This window comes from Furipterus horrens, unplaced genomic scaffold, assembly GCF_987537825.1.
Source record: "Furipterus horrens unplaced genomic scaffold, mFurHor1.1.pri manual_scaffold_2, whole genome shotgun sequence".
Classification (NCBI taxonomy): Eukaryota; Metazoa; Chordata; class Mammalia; order Chiroptera; family Furipteridae; genus Furipterus; species Furipterus horrens.
In genome coordinates, this window is record NW_028327172.1 from 144,104,924 (window position 1) to 144,123,072 (window position 18,149).

An 18,149-nucleotide genomic window follows, 5' to 3' on the forward strand; every position below is an offset into this window, starting at 1 on the left:
CCAATGAAGTTGTTGCCACTTAAAGTCTGTGTGTTTCTGTGACTTTTATGAATTCATATTGAAACTGGAAAAGTCAGTGTACATGCTGCCTGTCACTACCAGAACCAATGAGTAGAGACAAACATTGAGTCATATGGGCGCTTTATTCAGATGGTACACGATCTGAGGAGATGGCAGGAAACCATCTTAACATCTCATTTCAAGCTGACCTTTTTATAAGGAGAAGAAAGGGTAGTTAAGGGGTTTGGGGAAAAGATTAATTGGATAAGAGTTGTAGTCCAGCAGAGATTTCCCTAGTACTTCTTTATATGATGATCAACAATTCTTTATCTGCATCACTCCTCTTGTTTCCTTCCTGGAACACAGTGGCTCAGATACCATCTTCATCAATTTGCAGACCCCCTGGGACACAGAGGTTGAATTGCTTGTTGACCTCTTGGGATCACATAGGTCATGCATTCCAGTTTCTGAAATAACATGCATTAGTCACTTAAGCCTATCAAATAAGGCCAAAATCTTTAACTCTTGAGTTTTCCCATCAATATTGCAGTTATGTGATTACAGTAGATTTAATATTTATTGAGCACAGAGACTTGAAAGCATGGGTATTGAAAGAAATACCCAAAGCAGAAATTGTTACTATTTTCAAGGGTTTTAGGATATATTATGGAAACTTGGGCAGTAACAGGTAAATTTGACTCAGTTATCCTCTTGGCCCTTGTGGAACAAAATTAACCACCATGTCAACATTTGGTTTCTGAGTAACCCATTTAGTTTTCAGAGCAGAGTTAATTTCTCATGTTTTCTTACTTTCCCTCTTCAAAACCATTTATATATATATTGGCTGTAGATTGTTTTTTTCCCCCTAAAAGTCCAGCTCTGATCAGATTATTTCCTTGCTTAAAACTTTCTTTGCTCTCTAATGTTTTTTTGAATTAATACAAACACCTCAATTGGTATTTTAGGTTTTAGACTGGTTCCAGCCTTTCATGAAATGGTCTAGAACAGCCAGCCTAGATTCTCCATTATATGTCTCTTCAGTTTTCATAACTACTACTGTATTCACTTAAGTAGAAACAGTTTATTAGTAATCTTGTTCTCTTCTATATATCAAGAAGAAGTTTTTGGGGATACTCTTTGTTTTTCCTCCCAGGTCTTTACCCTTTTCTCAATTTGTTTCAGGCTTTGCTTTTTTTTTTTTTTTCCCCTTTGACTCCTTTTCTGTTTTATGTTTATGTTTATGTCTGTCTGTTGGTTTCATTTTCTTTCTTTTTCTTTTTTGCTGGTCGAGTTCTATATTCATGTTTTTTCTTTTTAAAATTAAGTTTATTAGGGTAACATAGGTTAAAAAGATGTTTATGTGTACGATATTATAATAGCTCATCTATATTGAAACATAGGTTAATAAGATTATATAAGTGTTTCAAGTATACAACATTATAATACATCATCTATATTGCATTGTGTGCTCATCACCCAAAGTTTAGTCTCCTTCTGTTCCCCTTTCCTGTCTTCAACTTACCCCCACCCCCTCTTACCCTCAGGTAGCCATCATACTGTTGTCTGTGTCAATGAATTTTTGTTTGTTTTGTTTGTTCATTTGTTGCTTTGTTTTATATCCCACATGTGAGTGAAATCTTATGATTTTTTCCCTTTTCTGTTTGACTTACATTGCTTAGCATGATGCTCTCAAGATTTACCCATGTCGTCGTCAGTGGTAGAATTTCATCTTTTCTTATGGCTGAGGAGTATTCCATTGTATATATGTACTGCATCTTCTTTATCCAGTTATCCATTGAAGGACGCTTGGGTTGTTTTTATGTCTTGGCTACTGTGAAGAATGCTCCAGTGAACATAGGGCTCCATATATCTTTACAAATAAATGTTTTCATTTTTTTCCAGTAGATACCTACGAGATGGATTGCTGGATCATATGGTAGCTCTGTTCTTAATTTTTTGAGGACACTCCATACTGTTTTCTGTAGTGCCTGTGCCATTTTACATTCCCACTTTCATTTTCATTTTTATATTGTAAGTTGCCTCAGATCAGTCCTGGCATAGACTAGAACCCTAATTCCATTTTTCATATATGTCCAAATTTTATAATTTTCTGCAAGTAAGTTACGGGACCAAGATCTCAATGTTTTGGACATTGGTATTAATTCTTTTTTTTTTCTTTTATTCTCACCTGAGGTCATGCCCATTGATTTTAGAGATAGGGAGAGGGAGGGAGAAGGAGAGAAATATCAATGTGAGAGAGAGACATCAGTTGATTGCCTCTCATGCTCTCCTACCTGGGACTACAACCCGCAACCCAGATATGTGCCCTGACCAGGAATGCCCAAACAACTGAGCCATACCTGTCAGGGGGATAGCTGATTTCTTTTTAGCACTGAATAACATTTCATTGGCCAGATGTTACCACAGTTTATTAACCCATTTACCAACTGAAGGGCATCTTGATTGCTCCCAAGTTTTGGCAATTATGAGTAAAGCTGCCAAAAATATCCATATACAGGTTTTTGTATGGACATGTTTCAGCTCCTTTGAGTAAATACCAAGATACATGGTAAGAGTATGTTTAGTTTTGTAGAAAACCGTCAGATGTCTTCCAAAGTGTCTGTACCATTTTGCGTTTTCACCAGCAGTGAGTGTAAGTTACTGTTCCTCTACATTTTTGCCAGCATGTGCTGATGTTAATGTTCTAGATTTTGACCATTCTAATAGGTGTGTATTGCCCTGGCTGGTTTAGCTCAGTGGATTGAGCGTCGGCCTGCGAGCTAAGTGTCGCTGGTTCGATCTTCCAGTCAGGGTACATCAGAGAAGGAAAACTCTGATTCCAAAAAACCTCCGCTGCCTTGCGGCATACCTCTTCAGGGGAAAGGCTAAGGGAGTAAACCCCGACAGAAAATCCGGAGCCGGAGTCCCTAAGGCGGTTTGACGTTGTAGTCAACACCGGCAACTCCTGCGGCGCACCTGAACCCAAGCTGTATCGACTCCGTCTTTCCCTTGGACCCTTCAGCTGCGAAGAGAGGGGGGGTCTGCTGCATGGGCAACAGCAGACCCTCCATATTACCCTGCCCAGGCTCTGTAGCTTCAGCGTCATCGCAAGATGTCGATTCAACACGGGAGGAGACAGATACCATGTCACTCCCGAGTCGGACTGCACAGCCATTCTTGGCGGTGCAGATAGACTCTGAAGAAGCTACACCATCGTCTCTCGAGACGGACGGCTGCCGACGACGACGACGAATAGGTGTGTAATGATAGCTTGTAGTTTTAATCTGTAATTCCTTAATGACATATGATGTGGAGCATCTTTTCATGTATTTATTTGCTGTCTCTGGTGATGTACCTGTTTAGGTCTTTTGCCCTTTTTTCAATTGGTTTGTTTTCTTACTGAGTTTTAGGAGTTTGTTTTTTTTTTACCAGTTCTTTATCAGATGTGTTTGGCGAATATTTATTCTCACTCTGTAGCTTGTTATTTCATTTTCTTTACAGAGTCTTTCAGACAACAGAGGTTTTTTATTTTAATGAAGTCCATATTATTGATTATTTCCTTCATGGATCATGTCTTTGGTGTTATATTTAAAAAGTTGTTGCCATAATCAGGTCATCTAGATTTTATCCTATGTTATCTTCTAGGAGTTTCATAGATTATTTTACACTTAGATCTGTGATCCATTTTGAGTTGGGAAGAACTGACATCTTGACAATTAATATAGTCTTCTATCAGTGTACATGGAATCGTTCTTCATTTGTTTCTTTAATTTATTTTGTTGTCAGGTTTTTGTAGTGTTCCTTATATAGGTCCTGATATATTTAGTTAGATTTAAACTTAAATATTTCATTTTTTTGAGTGCTAATGTAATGCTAAATGATACGGTGTTTTTAAATTAAAATTCCTCTTGTTCATTGCTGGAAAGCAATTGACTTTTTTTACTTTAATATATTTGACGTGTCGTCGTCGTTGGCAGCCGTCCGTCTCGAGAGACGATGGTGTAGCTTCTTAAGAGTCTATCTGCACCGCCGAGAATGGCTGTGCAGTCCGACTCGGGAGTGACACGGTATCTGTCTCCTCCCGTGTTGAATCGACATCTTGCGATGACGCTGGAGTGTCCTCTCCAGTGAAGCTGAAGCTACAGAGCCTGGGCAGGGTGATATGGAGGGTCTGCTGTTGCCCATGCAGCAGACCCCCCCTCTCTTCGCAGCTGAAGGATCCAAGGGAAAGACGGAGTCGATACAGCTTGGCTTCAGGTGCGCCACAGGAGTTGCCGGTGTTGACTACAACGTCAAACCGCCTTAGGGACTCCGGCTCCGGATTTTCTGTCGGGGTTTACTCCCTTAGCCTTTCCCCTGAAGAGGTATGCCGCAAGGCAGCGGAGGTTTTTTGGAGTCAGGGTTTTCCTTCTCTGTTTGACGTGTAACATTGTATAAATTTAAGGTGTAACTATGTTAATTTGTTACATTTATATTATAACATGATTGCTGTTGTATAGTTAGCATGACTATCACAGTGCAGCTGCCTTTTTTTTTTTTTTTTTTAAGAGGTTGGAATAGTTAAGTTCTAGTCTCAGGAAGTTTGATTATACTACACTATTGTTGTTTGTGTTCATTTTACTGTGCATTAGACCTCTATGACTTATTTACTAGTCCTTGCAAGTTTGTACCCTTAAACAACATCTGTCTTACTCTCCCAGTAATTTACTTTTGTATATTAATTAACCTTGCATCTTGCAATCTTGCTATAATCACTTATTAGTCGTCCCCTCCCCCCCCCACACACACTTTGGTTGATTCTTTTGGATTTTCCTTGTAGACAATTACGTTGTCTGTGAAAAATTTTTTGACTTCTTCCTTCTTTATTTGTGTACCTTTTACAGTATATCCTTTTCTTGTCTTTTTGTATTAGCTAGGACTTCCCATACGATGGTGGAAAGGTGTGGTGAGGGGGACATTCTTGCCACAGTGATAAAGCTCCCAGTTTCTCACCATTAAATGTATTATTTTTTTTGTAAATGTTCTTTATTATGTTGAGGCTGTTCTCTTTTATAGCTGGTTTGCTGAATATCATTTTCCTTCTTTTCACTTTCTCTCTCCCTCCCTCCCTCCCTCCGAAGAACTTTTAGCATTTCTTGAAAGGCCACTCTATTGACAACAGATTTCCTCAGTGTTTCTTTGTTTGAGAAAGTCTTTATTTCTCTTTTCCTTTTCGTGAATAATTTCACAGGGTACATAATCCTAGGTTGTAGTTATTTTCTCTCAACACTAGCTATTTCACTCCATTCTCTCCTGTTTCCATGGTTTCTGAGACACAGATGTAATTATATTTGCTACTATATAGGGTAAGGTAGGTTGTGTGTGTGTGTGTGTTTCCTAATGGCTTTTTCTATTTTTTCTTTATGTCTGATTTTCTGCAGTGTGAATATGATATGCCTAGGTGTTGTCATCTCAGCATCCTCAGAGCTTCTAGAACGTGTGGTTTGGTGTCTCACATTAAGTTGGGGAAATTCTTAGTTATTGTTGTTTCAAATATTTCTTCTCTTTTTTAAAATTTTATTTATTCTTCTCTGGTATTCCAATTATGACTCGTCGGCAGCCGTCCGTCTCGAGAGACAATGGTGTAGCTTCTTAAGAGTCTATCTGCACCGCCGAGAATGGCTGTGCAGTCCGACTCGGGAGTGACATGGTATCTGTCTCCTCCCGTGTTGAATCGACATCATGCGATGACGCTGAAGCTACAGAGCCTGGGCAGGGTGATATGGAGGGTCTGCTGTTGCCCATGCAGCAGACCCCCCCTCTCTTCGCAGCTGAAGGGTCCAAGGGAAAGACGGAGTCAATACAGCTTGGCTTCAGGTGCGCCGCAGGAGTTGCCGGTGTTGACTACAACGTCAAACCGCCTTAGGGACTCCGGCTCCGGATTTTCTGTCGGGGTTTACTCCCTTAGCCTTTCCCCTGAAGAGGTATGCCGCAAGGCAGCGGAGGTTTTTTGGAGTCAGAGTTTTCCTTCTCTGATGTACCCTGACTGGAAGATCGAACCAGCGACACTTAGCTCGCAGGCCGACGCTCAATCCACTGAGCTAAACCAGCCAGGGCCAATTATGACTATATTGCACCTTTTGTAACAAGTTTCCCACAGTTCTGGGATAATCTGTTCAAATTTTTTCCAGTCATTTTTTGTCTTTGCATTTTAGTTTTGGACGTTTCTGTTGACATATCCTCAAGCTCAGAGATTCTTTTCTCAGTCATGTCCAGTTTAGTTGATCAATGGCATTCTTTATTTTATGGTATTTTTAATCTTTAATATTTCTCTTTGTTTAAACAATTTTCCATCTTTTTTTACATTGTCTTTTGTTCTTACATGTTGAATTCCATTAGAATTCTTAGCACATTTATCATAGTTTTAAAAATTCTTGGTCTGATAATTCCAACATCCCTCCCATGTGAGTCTGATTCTGATGCTTGCTCTGCCTCTTCAGACTGTTTTTTGACTTGTAAGTGTGCCTTGCTGAAAGTTAGACATGATGTGTTAGATAAAAGGCACACCAGCCTTTAGTGGTGGGATGGTAAGGTGTCAGTGCAGAAGGATTCTGGATTCCTGTGATTATGTCTCAGACTTGTAGTGAACCTCTACCCCTGGCACGTGAATTACTTACGTGCCTATCAGTACCTCCTGCACCACTTAGCTAGAACAGGGTGGCCAGAGTGGGTTGGAGTTGGGTATTTCACTTACCTGGGTGGGTTAATCTCTGGTAAAACCCTTGTTGGTTTGTTGCTGGTAAATAGTTTCTCTTGAGTGGGCCTTATTAAGAAGAAAATGCTCTGTTGTCTTCCAAAATGGTTCCTGTTCTCCCCCTGATGGAAAAGCAAGGAAACTTTTCTCCTATAAATCTCACAGAAGTGTGGGACATCCCCATAATGGCCCCTCTAGAACTTTGACTCTTAGACTTATACACACTTAGTCTCTAGTAATTTTTTTAAAACTTTTTTGTTGATTTGAGAGGGACAAACAGACACACATCAGTTTGTTGTTTCCTTCATCCATGCATTCTTCTGTTGGTTCTTCTAAATTCCCTCAACAGGGATTAAACCCACAACCTTGGGTTGTAGGGAGATGATAGTCATAACGACCTAAGCCATTGGTCCAGGGCAATTTGTTACAGTTTAAATTTTCATTTCGTCATACTTGTTTCTACTTTAATTTGTGATTCTGTGTATTCACCTGTCTGTGTTTCTACTTTAAGGGGTACTTCTTAGGAATCTAAGAAAAGTTGTTAGTTTTTCACTTTTTTAGTGTTTTACTTGTTAGAATGGAGTGATGATTTCTTAAGCACCTTAGATGCTGGACTGGAAACCAGAAGTAATTCCTTATTTTTGTTGCCTGTGTCTCAAATATGTCTGTTGTCTCCTTGTCTAGAAAAACTTTGCTTTACCTCCAAAAAACAAACCTTCACTTAATTTTCTTAGGTGGAGGAGAGATGGTTGCTAGAGTAAGGAAGGCAAAGTGGGGACCTATGTACATTTCAAACATCATTAACCCATTTCACTGAACTTTTAAGTCTTCTTTATTGTAGACTTACTAATACTTGAATTTTCTGAGAATTCAATGATGTAAAAAAGGCTGTTTCCTATATATTTTTTCTTATTACCAATATATGATTCACCTTTCTTGGGTCTTCTGAGTGATGTACCATATATCTACATTGTTATATAGATTTTGAGTTATTGTTGCTGTTATTGCTTCTCATGTTTTCCCTCTATTGATATCTTTAATTTATCAAGTTTTTATTTGAGATATATTTAGTTAGAGCTTGTTTTTCCTTTGTTCAGTTCCCCCTTATGAGAACCTAGAATCAAAACTATAATTTAATTACCTTAAACATTTTATAGAAATCTGTGCCTAGTCATGTTCTTTCACTGGCAAGTAAAGTTAACTAAGAATTATTTGATAATAAACATATTTCTTATTTTTGTCTTTCTATATGCAGAAGGAGGTAGACCTATATATAATTTTTTAATAAAGAAAAAACAGTGGCTTATTTTTTATACTAAGTAGCAAGCAACTGAGACGTGAATGGGAAAAATAATTGTGATAGGTAATAAAGGTGTCCCTCCTTCCTTTTAAAGATGAACTTGAACATCTTTATTAACCAGACTGCTGGCAGTTGTTATGATTTGTTGTTATTTGATTATAATACAATTTGGTGATATGAATCTGATTATTTACCTCTTACAAGTTTTTTAAAAATAATATTTCTGCAATATCTTTTTATAATATACAGAGAAAGCAACCAGTGAGATGAATACTGCTGAGGATTGGGGCCTCATTTTGGATATCTGTGATAAAGTCGGTCAGTCTCGCACTGGGTAAGTGTTGCAGAGTTTCAAAGGACTTTTATTCGTTTTTTCTTTTTATTAATATGAGTAAAACAAGATTTAGGAGGTAGAACATATTGCAATTATAACTTATTTATTTTTATATTTTATTTTATTTTATCCTTACTGAAGAACATTTTTTCATTGATTTTAAAGAGAGAGTTAGGGGAAGAGAAACATTGATGTGAGAAACATTGATTGGTTGCCTCCCATACACACCTGGACTGGAAATCTTTTATACCCTGACCGGGAATCAAACACACAACATTTTGGTTATGGATGGCGCTCTAGTCAGCTGAGCCAAACCAACCAGGGCCAAATATAATTTATTTTAAAAGAGAATGTTCTTCATAGAAAGATTTGAAGAATCATCCTATTTAGGTTATTTCTTATAAACCAGTTAGGGTAAAATGACTAATAAAAATGTCGCTACTTTACTTTAATCTCTCCTTCATCCTGAAATCTAGCCTTTTACACTGATTTTTAAAGTCATCAGGGATTTCTTAGTTAAAAAGTACGGTGGTCATTTCTGAGTTCTTATCTTCTTTGTCACATCTGCAACATTCTACCCAACTGATCAGTGATTACTGGACGAGACACTTTAGGGAAGTAGAATATTAAACTTTTTGGCATATGGGTTTTGAGGAAATACGGAGCTTTCTAAACAGTTCAATGAATGGGTTGACTGGTAGATAGATTAAAGATTTCCTTAGTTCCTAGGCTAGTAATGTCCAGCTATTAACAGCTTTATTTACGCCTTCATGCCCCACACATGCTGTCTTATTCACACATGTTCATGTGAAAAATGTTAGGGAGCACTGCTGTATTCTACTTGATTCTTCTGGTGGTGATTTTAACCTCCGAAGTACCTTCTTTGGCTTTTCTTCCTCCCCTTCTAAATATAGGTAGTTTCTTAAGCTTTTTTGATCTGTTTTTCCCCTAATACTTTTTACTTTTCTAATACCTTTTCTTTTGAAATCTGACTACTTCCAGGTATCTGTATGTGGGTAGCATATGTATTTTCAGCTCTTAACTTTTCTTACCCAAGCACCAGTCCTGTGGACACAGCATTATTTCTGGATAATCATACCATGTAAGCCTTAATCTCACCATTTCTAAAGCTGAACTCCTCTCTCTTATCTTTAAACCTACTTTCCCTCCTTTGTTCCCTATCAATGAAAAGATTGTCCTTTCATTTGCACTTAAAATCTCAGTCACTGCCACGTTTGTTACTGGATTCTGTCAATCTAAGAGACACTCCATAATATCTCTTAGAATGTTGATGCTGTAAAGTCTCCTTAGTTAAATTCTTGAACATGGCTAAACCAGGCCGGAGCAGTTTGTCTTCAGGTCCTTTTTACCCCTTCACTTTAGCTCTTTTTGCCTCTAATGTTCTCCCTCTGTTAGGTTCCCAAAAATGTGGCCTCCACGTGTGGCTTTATCATCCCTTTTGTTGTCTTTATATTGTAATATACTGTCGTTGTTCTTTCTGACCTTGTTAGTTCCTTAGTATAATCCAAGTTTGAATAGCTGTGTACTACATATATATTACTTTTTTTGTATTTCTGTTGCCTCCAACCCCTTTACTTAAAACATTCTTTAACATACATGGATTTTTGAATTGACCTCCTGTCCTTTCCACTTCATCTCTTATGTCCAGTTGCCATGTAAAAACTGTGACCATGTTACTATCCTTCCTTCTGTATTGAATTGTCTAACCTCCTTAGGCCTCTGAATCATTTATTTTTCATTTACTTCTTTCATATGTACCATTCTGTTCAGCTCAAGCATTTGAATTGTCAGTGCTTTTCTACCTTAATTTAGTGCTGTTTGTCATTCTATTCAGTCAGTATGGAATATTTTCTTCTGCCATTTCCTACCTGCCTCATATCTTTCCAGTGCCAATATAGATATTATTTCTTCCACAAAACTTTTCCTTACCTCTTTTATTGAAAATCATATTGTAGTCCTCTAAATCCTTAAAACATTATACCAAAACTATTCTTATTTGTTTTGTCTTTTTTAATAGTAATTTATATCTATTTAGTAGACTTGGATTTGTAGAATGAAAGGTCCATGAATTTTTGTTGAACAGAGGAAAGAAGCAAGAAGCTTAGTGGCTGAGAGGATGGACCCTGGAGTGTGACCACCTAGGTTCAAATCCTAGCTGTTACCCTCTAACTACTTACATTGAGTAACTAACTTATCTTTCTGGTTTGCTACATAATGAAAAGGGTATCTTCTTCATAAGGGGCTTTTGAGTAGTACCTGGCACATGGTTAAATGGGTGCAGCTCTGCCTCTTTTTGATTGAAGTCATATTTTGTGACAGTTTATTGAGGAGTGAGTATAGACCTAGTTCCATCCCTGTGTATTTTAGAGATAAAACTTTTATCTAACATTCCAGTTGCAATGTTCCTCTCTCTTTTTTCACTCTGTTGGTTTTCTTTTTATCTTTATTTTGGTGTTCTTCATTTTGTAGATAATTTTTATGATAATTTGGTTAGTTGCTTGACATAAAAAGACAAAACTCTTTCATTACTAGAAATAGTCCATATTTTTCTAGTTAAAAATTAAATTTGTAATACATCTGAAATTCTGTGTAGTGTATGATGAAGATGAAGAGATCAATTTGTTTTTCTTCATTGTTAACATAGTTTTACTAGAAACATTTGGTTTTTTTCCCCTATTTTTTCTTGTGATGAGAACTTTTAAGATCCACACTCTTAGCAGCTTTCAGATATACAGTATTGTTAACTGTGATCACCATACATTACAGCCTCAGAACTTATTTATCATAACTAGAAGCTTGTACCTTTTGACCACATTTACCCATTCTGTCCCCCTCCCCTAGTCTGTTCTCTGTTTCTATGAGTTGTTTTATATGTCACACACCAAGGAGATCATAACAATATTTATTTTATCTTTGTTGATTCATTTCATTTAGTGTCAGTACCCTCAAGGTTCATGGACCTTGTTGTCCACATATATTTAAGATGTACTAATGTATAGCTTAAAAATACTTTTTTGTCTTTTTTAAAAAATCCATTATCCATAGGTTTAGATACATGCTCATTTTAAATTTTTTAAAAATTAGCCAGTATACTTTCTCTCGGTATATTTCTTAATATTTCAGTCAACCTTTGGAGATTTTAATTGACATTATGCTAAATCTATATATTTATTTAGGATGTGTTATCGACTTTGCTAATTTAAATAATGAAGGGTGGTTTTATTGTCTTTTTAATCAATATTATTTCTCCTTCCTCTTTCCTTCTCTTACTTTTTAACCCCCTCTCTTGGCAATATGGCTCCCTAGTTCCTTTCAGTTTTTATTAAATTAATTCATGAGCATTTATTTATTTGTATAAATGCAATGTTTCTTTATAGCATTTGTTAATAAAGAATTGTTTGAAAAGAATTAAATAATTATATTATTCTAATATTGACTTTTTAAAAAAATGTCACATACTTCATATTTATTCATGTGTGTCATTTCTCTTCAAAAGTGTTTTACATAAGCATCAGGACCATATTATGACTTTCATGGACAATTGGTACCTTTGACTTCCTGGGTTCATTGCTCCATTAAAAAAAAATGATAAAAATATTTTATAATTACATTCTCGTAAAGACAAGTATATTGTACATTAAAACATTTTCTTTTATCTAAAATTTTTTTTTTAATTAAAATATTTTTGTGGGCCCCTAAAATAATTGTGAGCCCTAGGCATTGTGCCTACATGCCTAAGGATAGTATTATAGAATTGGGTTATATATTATCAGGTCAACTTAATAATAAAAATATTAAGATTCTTTTTAGGCAAGCAATAAACTGTGGAATACTTACAGAGAAGTTTCTAATATATCATTTATTTGTTGGTTGGTTGATGGATTGATTGATTGGGGAGAGAGAGACAGAGACAGAGTGACAGAGAGAGAGAGAGAGAGAGAGAGAAATAAACATCGATGGGAGAGAAAAATGTGAATTGGTTGTCTCCTGTACTCACCCTGACTGGAGACTGAACCTGCAACTTAGGGTATGTGCCCTGACTGGGGATCAAGCCTGCAACCTTTTGCTACATGGGAGGGTGCTCCAGCCAACTGATCCACCCGGCCAAGGCCATCTCCAAAACTTTTGATCATCCCCAATACCTATCATACAACTTTCCATTCTCCCTTCTCCCAGCACCCAAAAACCACTAATAAATTTTTTAAAAAATCTTTTAACTCACTTTATAGTTAGTGTATAAGAAAACTTAATGGAAATTTATCTGGTTTATATATCTAGGAACCTAGATACGTGTGTTTAGATATGGGTTACTGATGGTAGCCTAAGAATATTGAACAGTTTTGGAGGTTGTCGGTGAGGTAGTCTCGATAGCTGGTATGCTTTAGAGAAGACTGAGACATGTTATTGGTATGAGAGAGGAAAGGGGATGTGAGTTTTCCTGAGACAAATTTAGACAGGGTAGCTTAATGTTGGGGGAAAGTTAGGGATTGGAATGCAATTTATGAGGTTATTTTTTTACGAGGCAATAGTCTAGACTTTTTAAAAGTATTACCATTTGGTATTAATCTGTAATTTTATAAAATGTACAGATCTATTTAAGAGGGCTGATTTAGGGATGGTGAAGGGAACTTTAGGAAAAACATTTCTCTTTCAGTAAGGTTTATTTATTTATATTTTAATCAAAATGCTTTGTAACTAGCAATTTATTATTTAATGCATACATAAAATTTATATTAAGTCTTCCTTAAGGAGATAATTTGTTTTTCTTTTTTTGTTACAATCACCTGTTTTAGGGTTCTGGAAAATATTCACAAGTTTTAAAAGGAAAAAGACATTATTGTGAAATTATCTTTAGTCAGAACTGTGACCCAGAAACATGGCTCCCAGTGGTGTTTTGAAAATCCCTCCTTAATTCTTCCTCTTTTTAAAAAAGCTTACTCTTCTGTTCTTTAAATCACATATGTGTGTCTGTGTTTGTTGATTTAAAAAATTATAGTATTTTTATATAATGAAAATGTACTTTTTTGTTTTAAAAATAGATACATATTTACATGGCTCAAAATTAAAGCAGCTTAAAAAAGTGAACATTGACAAACCTGACTCATATCTGTGTTTCCCTTCCCCACCCTCTATATGTAACCACTTATGTTTCTTTTATATCTTTTCATTGTTTCTTTACACAGTTATGAGAATAGACAATAGGCATATTGTATACACTATCCTACAGCCTTAGAAATGTATTTCTTTTAACGTCTGTTACAGTAGTATTACATTGGTTGTAAAAATTGAGAAATTTAGAAATAATTTTCTAGTTTAGCATTAGTTTTGATATGTGGCAAATAAAATGTTTAACATAACTTTAATAATTATTAATTTAAAATATTCAGTACTCTCAGGTAACAATAAATTTCAGGAAATCTAGTAGATGTAATTCCTGTTTGCTTCATATAGGCTAGAGGGTTTTATTTTGTTTTGTTTTGTTTTGCCTGAAATGTTTGAATACGCTGGACTTAAAACTTTAGAAACATTCTTAATTTTTTTTTCTGACTTCCTAAGATACTCACATGATTTTTAGTGTGCAGTTCTAGTATATGAGTAAGTACTGAAAAAATGCCTAGCCAGTGAAGTCATATGATAGACTGAAAAGTCTGTTTATTATTAAGAACTTTCAGAATGATAGTAGCAGTTTTCTTTAACATGTCTTCACATAATAAAAATATCTTTTGTCTTTTACTTTTGATTGATTTGTTTATATAATATGTAAAAAATGTGAGTGTGTAGCTATTGCTTATTCACAACAAAGTTAAAATTAAAGTTCTGTGACAACCGATTAATTTGTGCTATTATTTTATTTTTTTGATTTAATCTTCATTGTATTTTGTTTCCATTACCATTTAGTTCCTTTATACTCCCCACCCCCAGCAATCACCACACTGTTGTACATGTCCACGAGTCCTTTTCCTTTTTGCTCAGTCCCTCTACCCCTAATCCTCCCCCAGTGAGCTGTCATCTGCTTTCCATTTGTGAGTCTGTATCTGTTTTGCTTGTTCAGTTTGTTCATTAGATTCCACATCAGTGAAATCATATGGTATTTGTCTTTCTCTGACAGGCTTATTTCACTTAGCATAATACTCTCCAGGTCCATTCATACTGTTGCAAAGGGTAAAATTTTCTTCTTTTTTATGGCCGAGTAGAATTCCAGTGTGTCAATGTCCCATAGTTGTTTTATCTACTCATCTGTTGCTAGACACTTGGACTGCTTCCATATCTTGGCGATTGTGAATAATGCTGCAATGAACATAGGGATGCTTATGTTCTTTTGAATTAGTATTTTTGGTTTCTTGGGATATATTCCCAGAAGTGGGGTCACTGGGTCAAAAGGCAGGTCAGATCCATTTGTAATTTTTTTGAGGTATCTCCAAACTGCCATCCACAGTGACTGCACCAGTCTGCATTCCCACCAACAGTGCAAAAGGTTCTCCTCTCTCTACATCCTCGCCAGCATTTGTTTGTTGGTGTATTGATGATAGCCATTCTGACGGTGTGAGATGGTATTTCATTGTAGTTTCAATTTGCATTTCTCTGATGATTAGTGATTTTGAGCATTGTTTCATTCGTCTGTTGGCCATCTGTATGTCCTCTTTGGAGAAGTGTGTATTTAGGTCCTTTGTGCATTTTTTAATTGGGTTTGTTTGTTTTTGGTGTTGAGTTTTGTAAATACTTTATAAAGTTTGGATATTAACCCCTTATCAGATATATTCTCCCATTGTGTGGGTTGTCTTTATTTATGATTTCCTTTTCTGTGCACAAACTTTTTAGTTTGATGTAGTCCCATTTGTTTATTTTTTCTTTTGTTTCCCTTGCCTAGGGAGATATAGCTGATAAAAAACTGCCATGAGCAGTTTCCAAGATTTTGCTACCTATGTTTTCTTCTAGAACTTTTATGATTTCAGGTGTAACATTTACGTTGTTGATCCCTTTTGAATTTATTCTTGTGTGTGGTGTAAGAAAGTGGTCTAGTTTCATTTTTCTGCACATTATCTGTCCAGTTTTCCCAAGACCACATATTGAATAAACTATCTTTAGTCTATTGTATATACTTGCTTCCTCTGCCGAATACTACTTGACTATAAAGGTGTGGATTTATTTCTGGACTCTCTCTTCTGTTCCATTGATCACATTTGCAAATCAATAAATGTGATTTACCACATAAACAAAATGAAGACTAAAATCCACATGATTATATCAATAGATGCAGAAACAGTTTTTGATAAAATCCAGCAGCCATTTATGATAAAAACTCAGCAAAGTGGACTGGAGGGAACACACCTCAACATAATAAAAGCCAAATATGACAAATCCACTGCCAGCATCACACTCAACAGGCAAAAACTACAAGCATTCCCTGTGAGATGAGGAACAAGACAGGGATGTCCACTTTCACATCTCTCTTATTCAACATAGTACTGGAAGTCCTAGCCACAGCAATCAGACAAGAACAAGAAATTAAATGGTCCAAACTGAACCTTGGACAGCCACTAATTTTTTTTTTACTGTTCTTGCCTTTTTCAAAATATCATATAATTGGAATAATATAGTATGGAGTCTTTTCAGACTGGCTTTTTGCTAAATAAGCAAAATGCACTAAAACTTAATTTATGTCTTTTTATGGCTCAATAGCTCATTTTTCTTTCTGAAATATTACATTGTAGGGATATACCATAGTTTATCTTCTCATATTGAATTGCTTCTAGTTTTGGGTGATTGTGAATAAAGCTTCTATAAAATACATTTATGTATATATAGTTTGTGTGTGTGTATACACATAAGTTTTCAACTCAATTGGGTAAATAATTAGGAACATGGTTGCTGGATCATATGGTAAGACTGTTTGCTTTGTAAAAAGCAATCAACTAGCTTTCAAAGACTACCTGTGGTTTCAGTTTAACAGTTAAGTCTTTGATCTATTTGGAATCTATGCTGTTATGTACTATAGTATGAGGTATGGATTTAACTTTATTCTTATCAATGTGGCTTCTCAAAAGTTGCAACATCATTTAGTTAATTGTTGATTTTTTTCCTTTCTGATTTGAAACACTACCTTTGTATTATTACATTTTCATATGTATTTGGATCTGTTTTTTGAATTTGCTCTTTTGTTCCAGTGGTATTTGTCTATTCATGTACTCCAGGTCCATCCATGTATCACAAAGGGTGAGATCTCCTTTTTTACTTTTGAGTAGTATTCCATTGTATAAATATACCACAGCTTTTTTAGCCACTCATCTACTGATGGGCACTTGCGCTGCTTCCATATCTTGGCTATTGTAAATAATGCTGCAATGTACGTAGGGGTGCATATATTCTTTTAAATAATGTTTCAGTTTATTTATTTTTTTTCCAGATATATTCCCAGAGGTAGAATCACTGGGTTCTTTAAATAGTCAAATAACATCATCTGTTATATTCATGTTCCATGAGTGATCACGTAAGAAATGCCTACTTTACAAGCTCGAAATTGAGAATTTGATATTTGTACTCTGTTTCGCCCTTCTTCCCCTTGTGATTTTTAGACTGTTATGTAATGTGTATTACAAATCAACTATGCATTTTGAATATGCCGTTGAATATACAGTTATTATTCATCCAAGTTCTAATTTCTTTTACATTGTATATTAGTTTCCTTACAGTTATGTGTGATTGTATAGTTACTTCGTTCAGCAAAGATTTGCGTTCCCATATCAATGTAGTATGTGTGTACTATGTAGTAGCATACTAAGACCTATAAAAGCTATGCATACACATACGTGTATACCCTTCCTCCCTCCACAATATAGTATACATATATCCTCGAATGTATATGTTTTAGTAAAGTACTTTTTATAGTATGTCAGATGAAAATGTAAAATTTAATCACTCTAAAAATAACATTGAAAGCTCAAGTTGTAAGAGCAACTTTATGGAAGAATAAGACATGTTTATGCTTTTTATACTAATGTTGTTGAATGTCTCTTTAAGTCCCTGGCACCATTATAGTATTGTATTATAATAACATACTGATAAGGAAGCATTAGAATTCCCTATTACAGATGAGGTCTGTCAAGCTACAGATCTTGTTCTACTGTATCACAGTGCTGCTTTTGTCTAGCAGTGGTTCTCAGCCCTGGTGGAATTGCTCTATTAGGGATGGTTTTGGTTGTCACACTGACAAAGGGTCACTACTGACTAGATTAAGCGGAGAACGGGGGTGTGACATGCCAGATAGTCTTACTGTAAAATTTTTCTGCCCTGAACAACCAGATGTACTACTATTTAGAAACTTACTGCTAGTATCTTTGTACTCTTTTAGTTCTATTTCATAGGTGATTAGAGCTATGCAAGCACATTTATTAACTGAGCTTAGTATTATTATTACTATTAATATATATTTTACTATTTTTCTTTTATGTTTGCAATACTTTAAGGAAAGTGTACTCTTCTTCTTTAATGCCCCTGAGGGAGAAAAGTTGATGGATCTAAAATCATTGATTGATTAGTAATAGGTGTAATAATTAATTTTGAACTTGACTGTCTTTTCAATGGTAATAATTTTCTTAAGAGTATAAAATAATCTTTTTATCAAGCTTAACCTATTATTTTTATAATACAAAGGACTTTCCAAATGGGAGATAGAGGTGAGACATAATTTGAAATAGGAGACTTTAAAAAAGTTTTATAAAGTATAAGATGTCACAAAATCTTGACTTCTCTATCCAACAAAA

The 18,149-nt window shown here is 35.5% G+C and overlaps 1 protein-coding gene across 1 annotated transcript in view; it reads left to right on the top strand.

Annotated features, from left to right (window-relative positions):
• The window catches only part of STAM (signal transducing adaptor molecule), a 60,285-nt gene that overhangs the window by 12,124 nt on the left and 30,012 nt on the right, over window positions 1–18,149 (top strand). Inside the window, exon 2 of the mRNA XM_090266569.1 lies at window positions 8,283–8,367. Coding sequence (XP_090122695.1) covers window positions 8,283–8,367 — 85 coding nt within the window. The remainder of the gene's footprint in view (window positions 1–8,282; window positions 8,368–18,149) is intronic.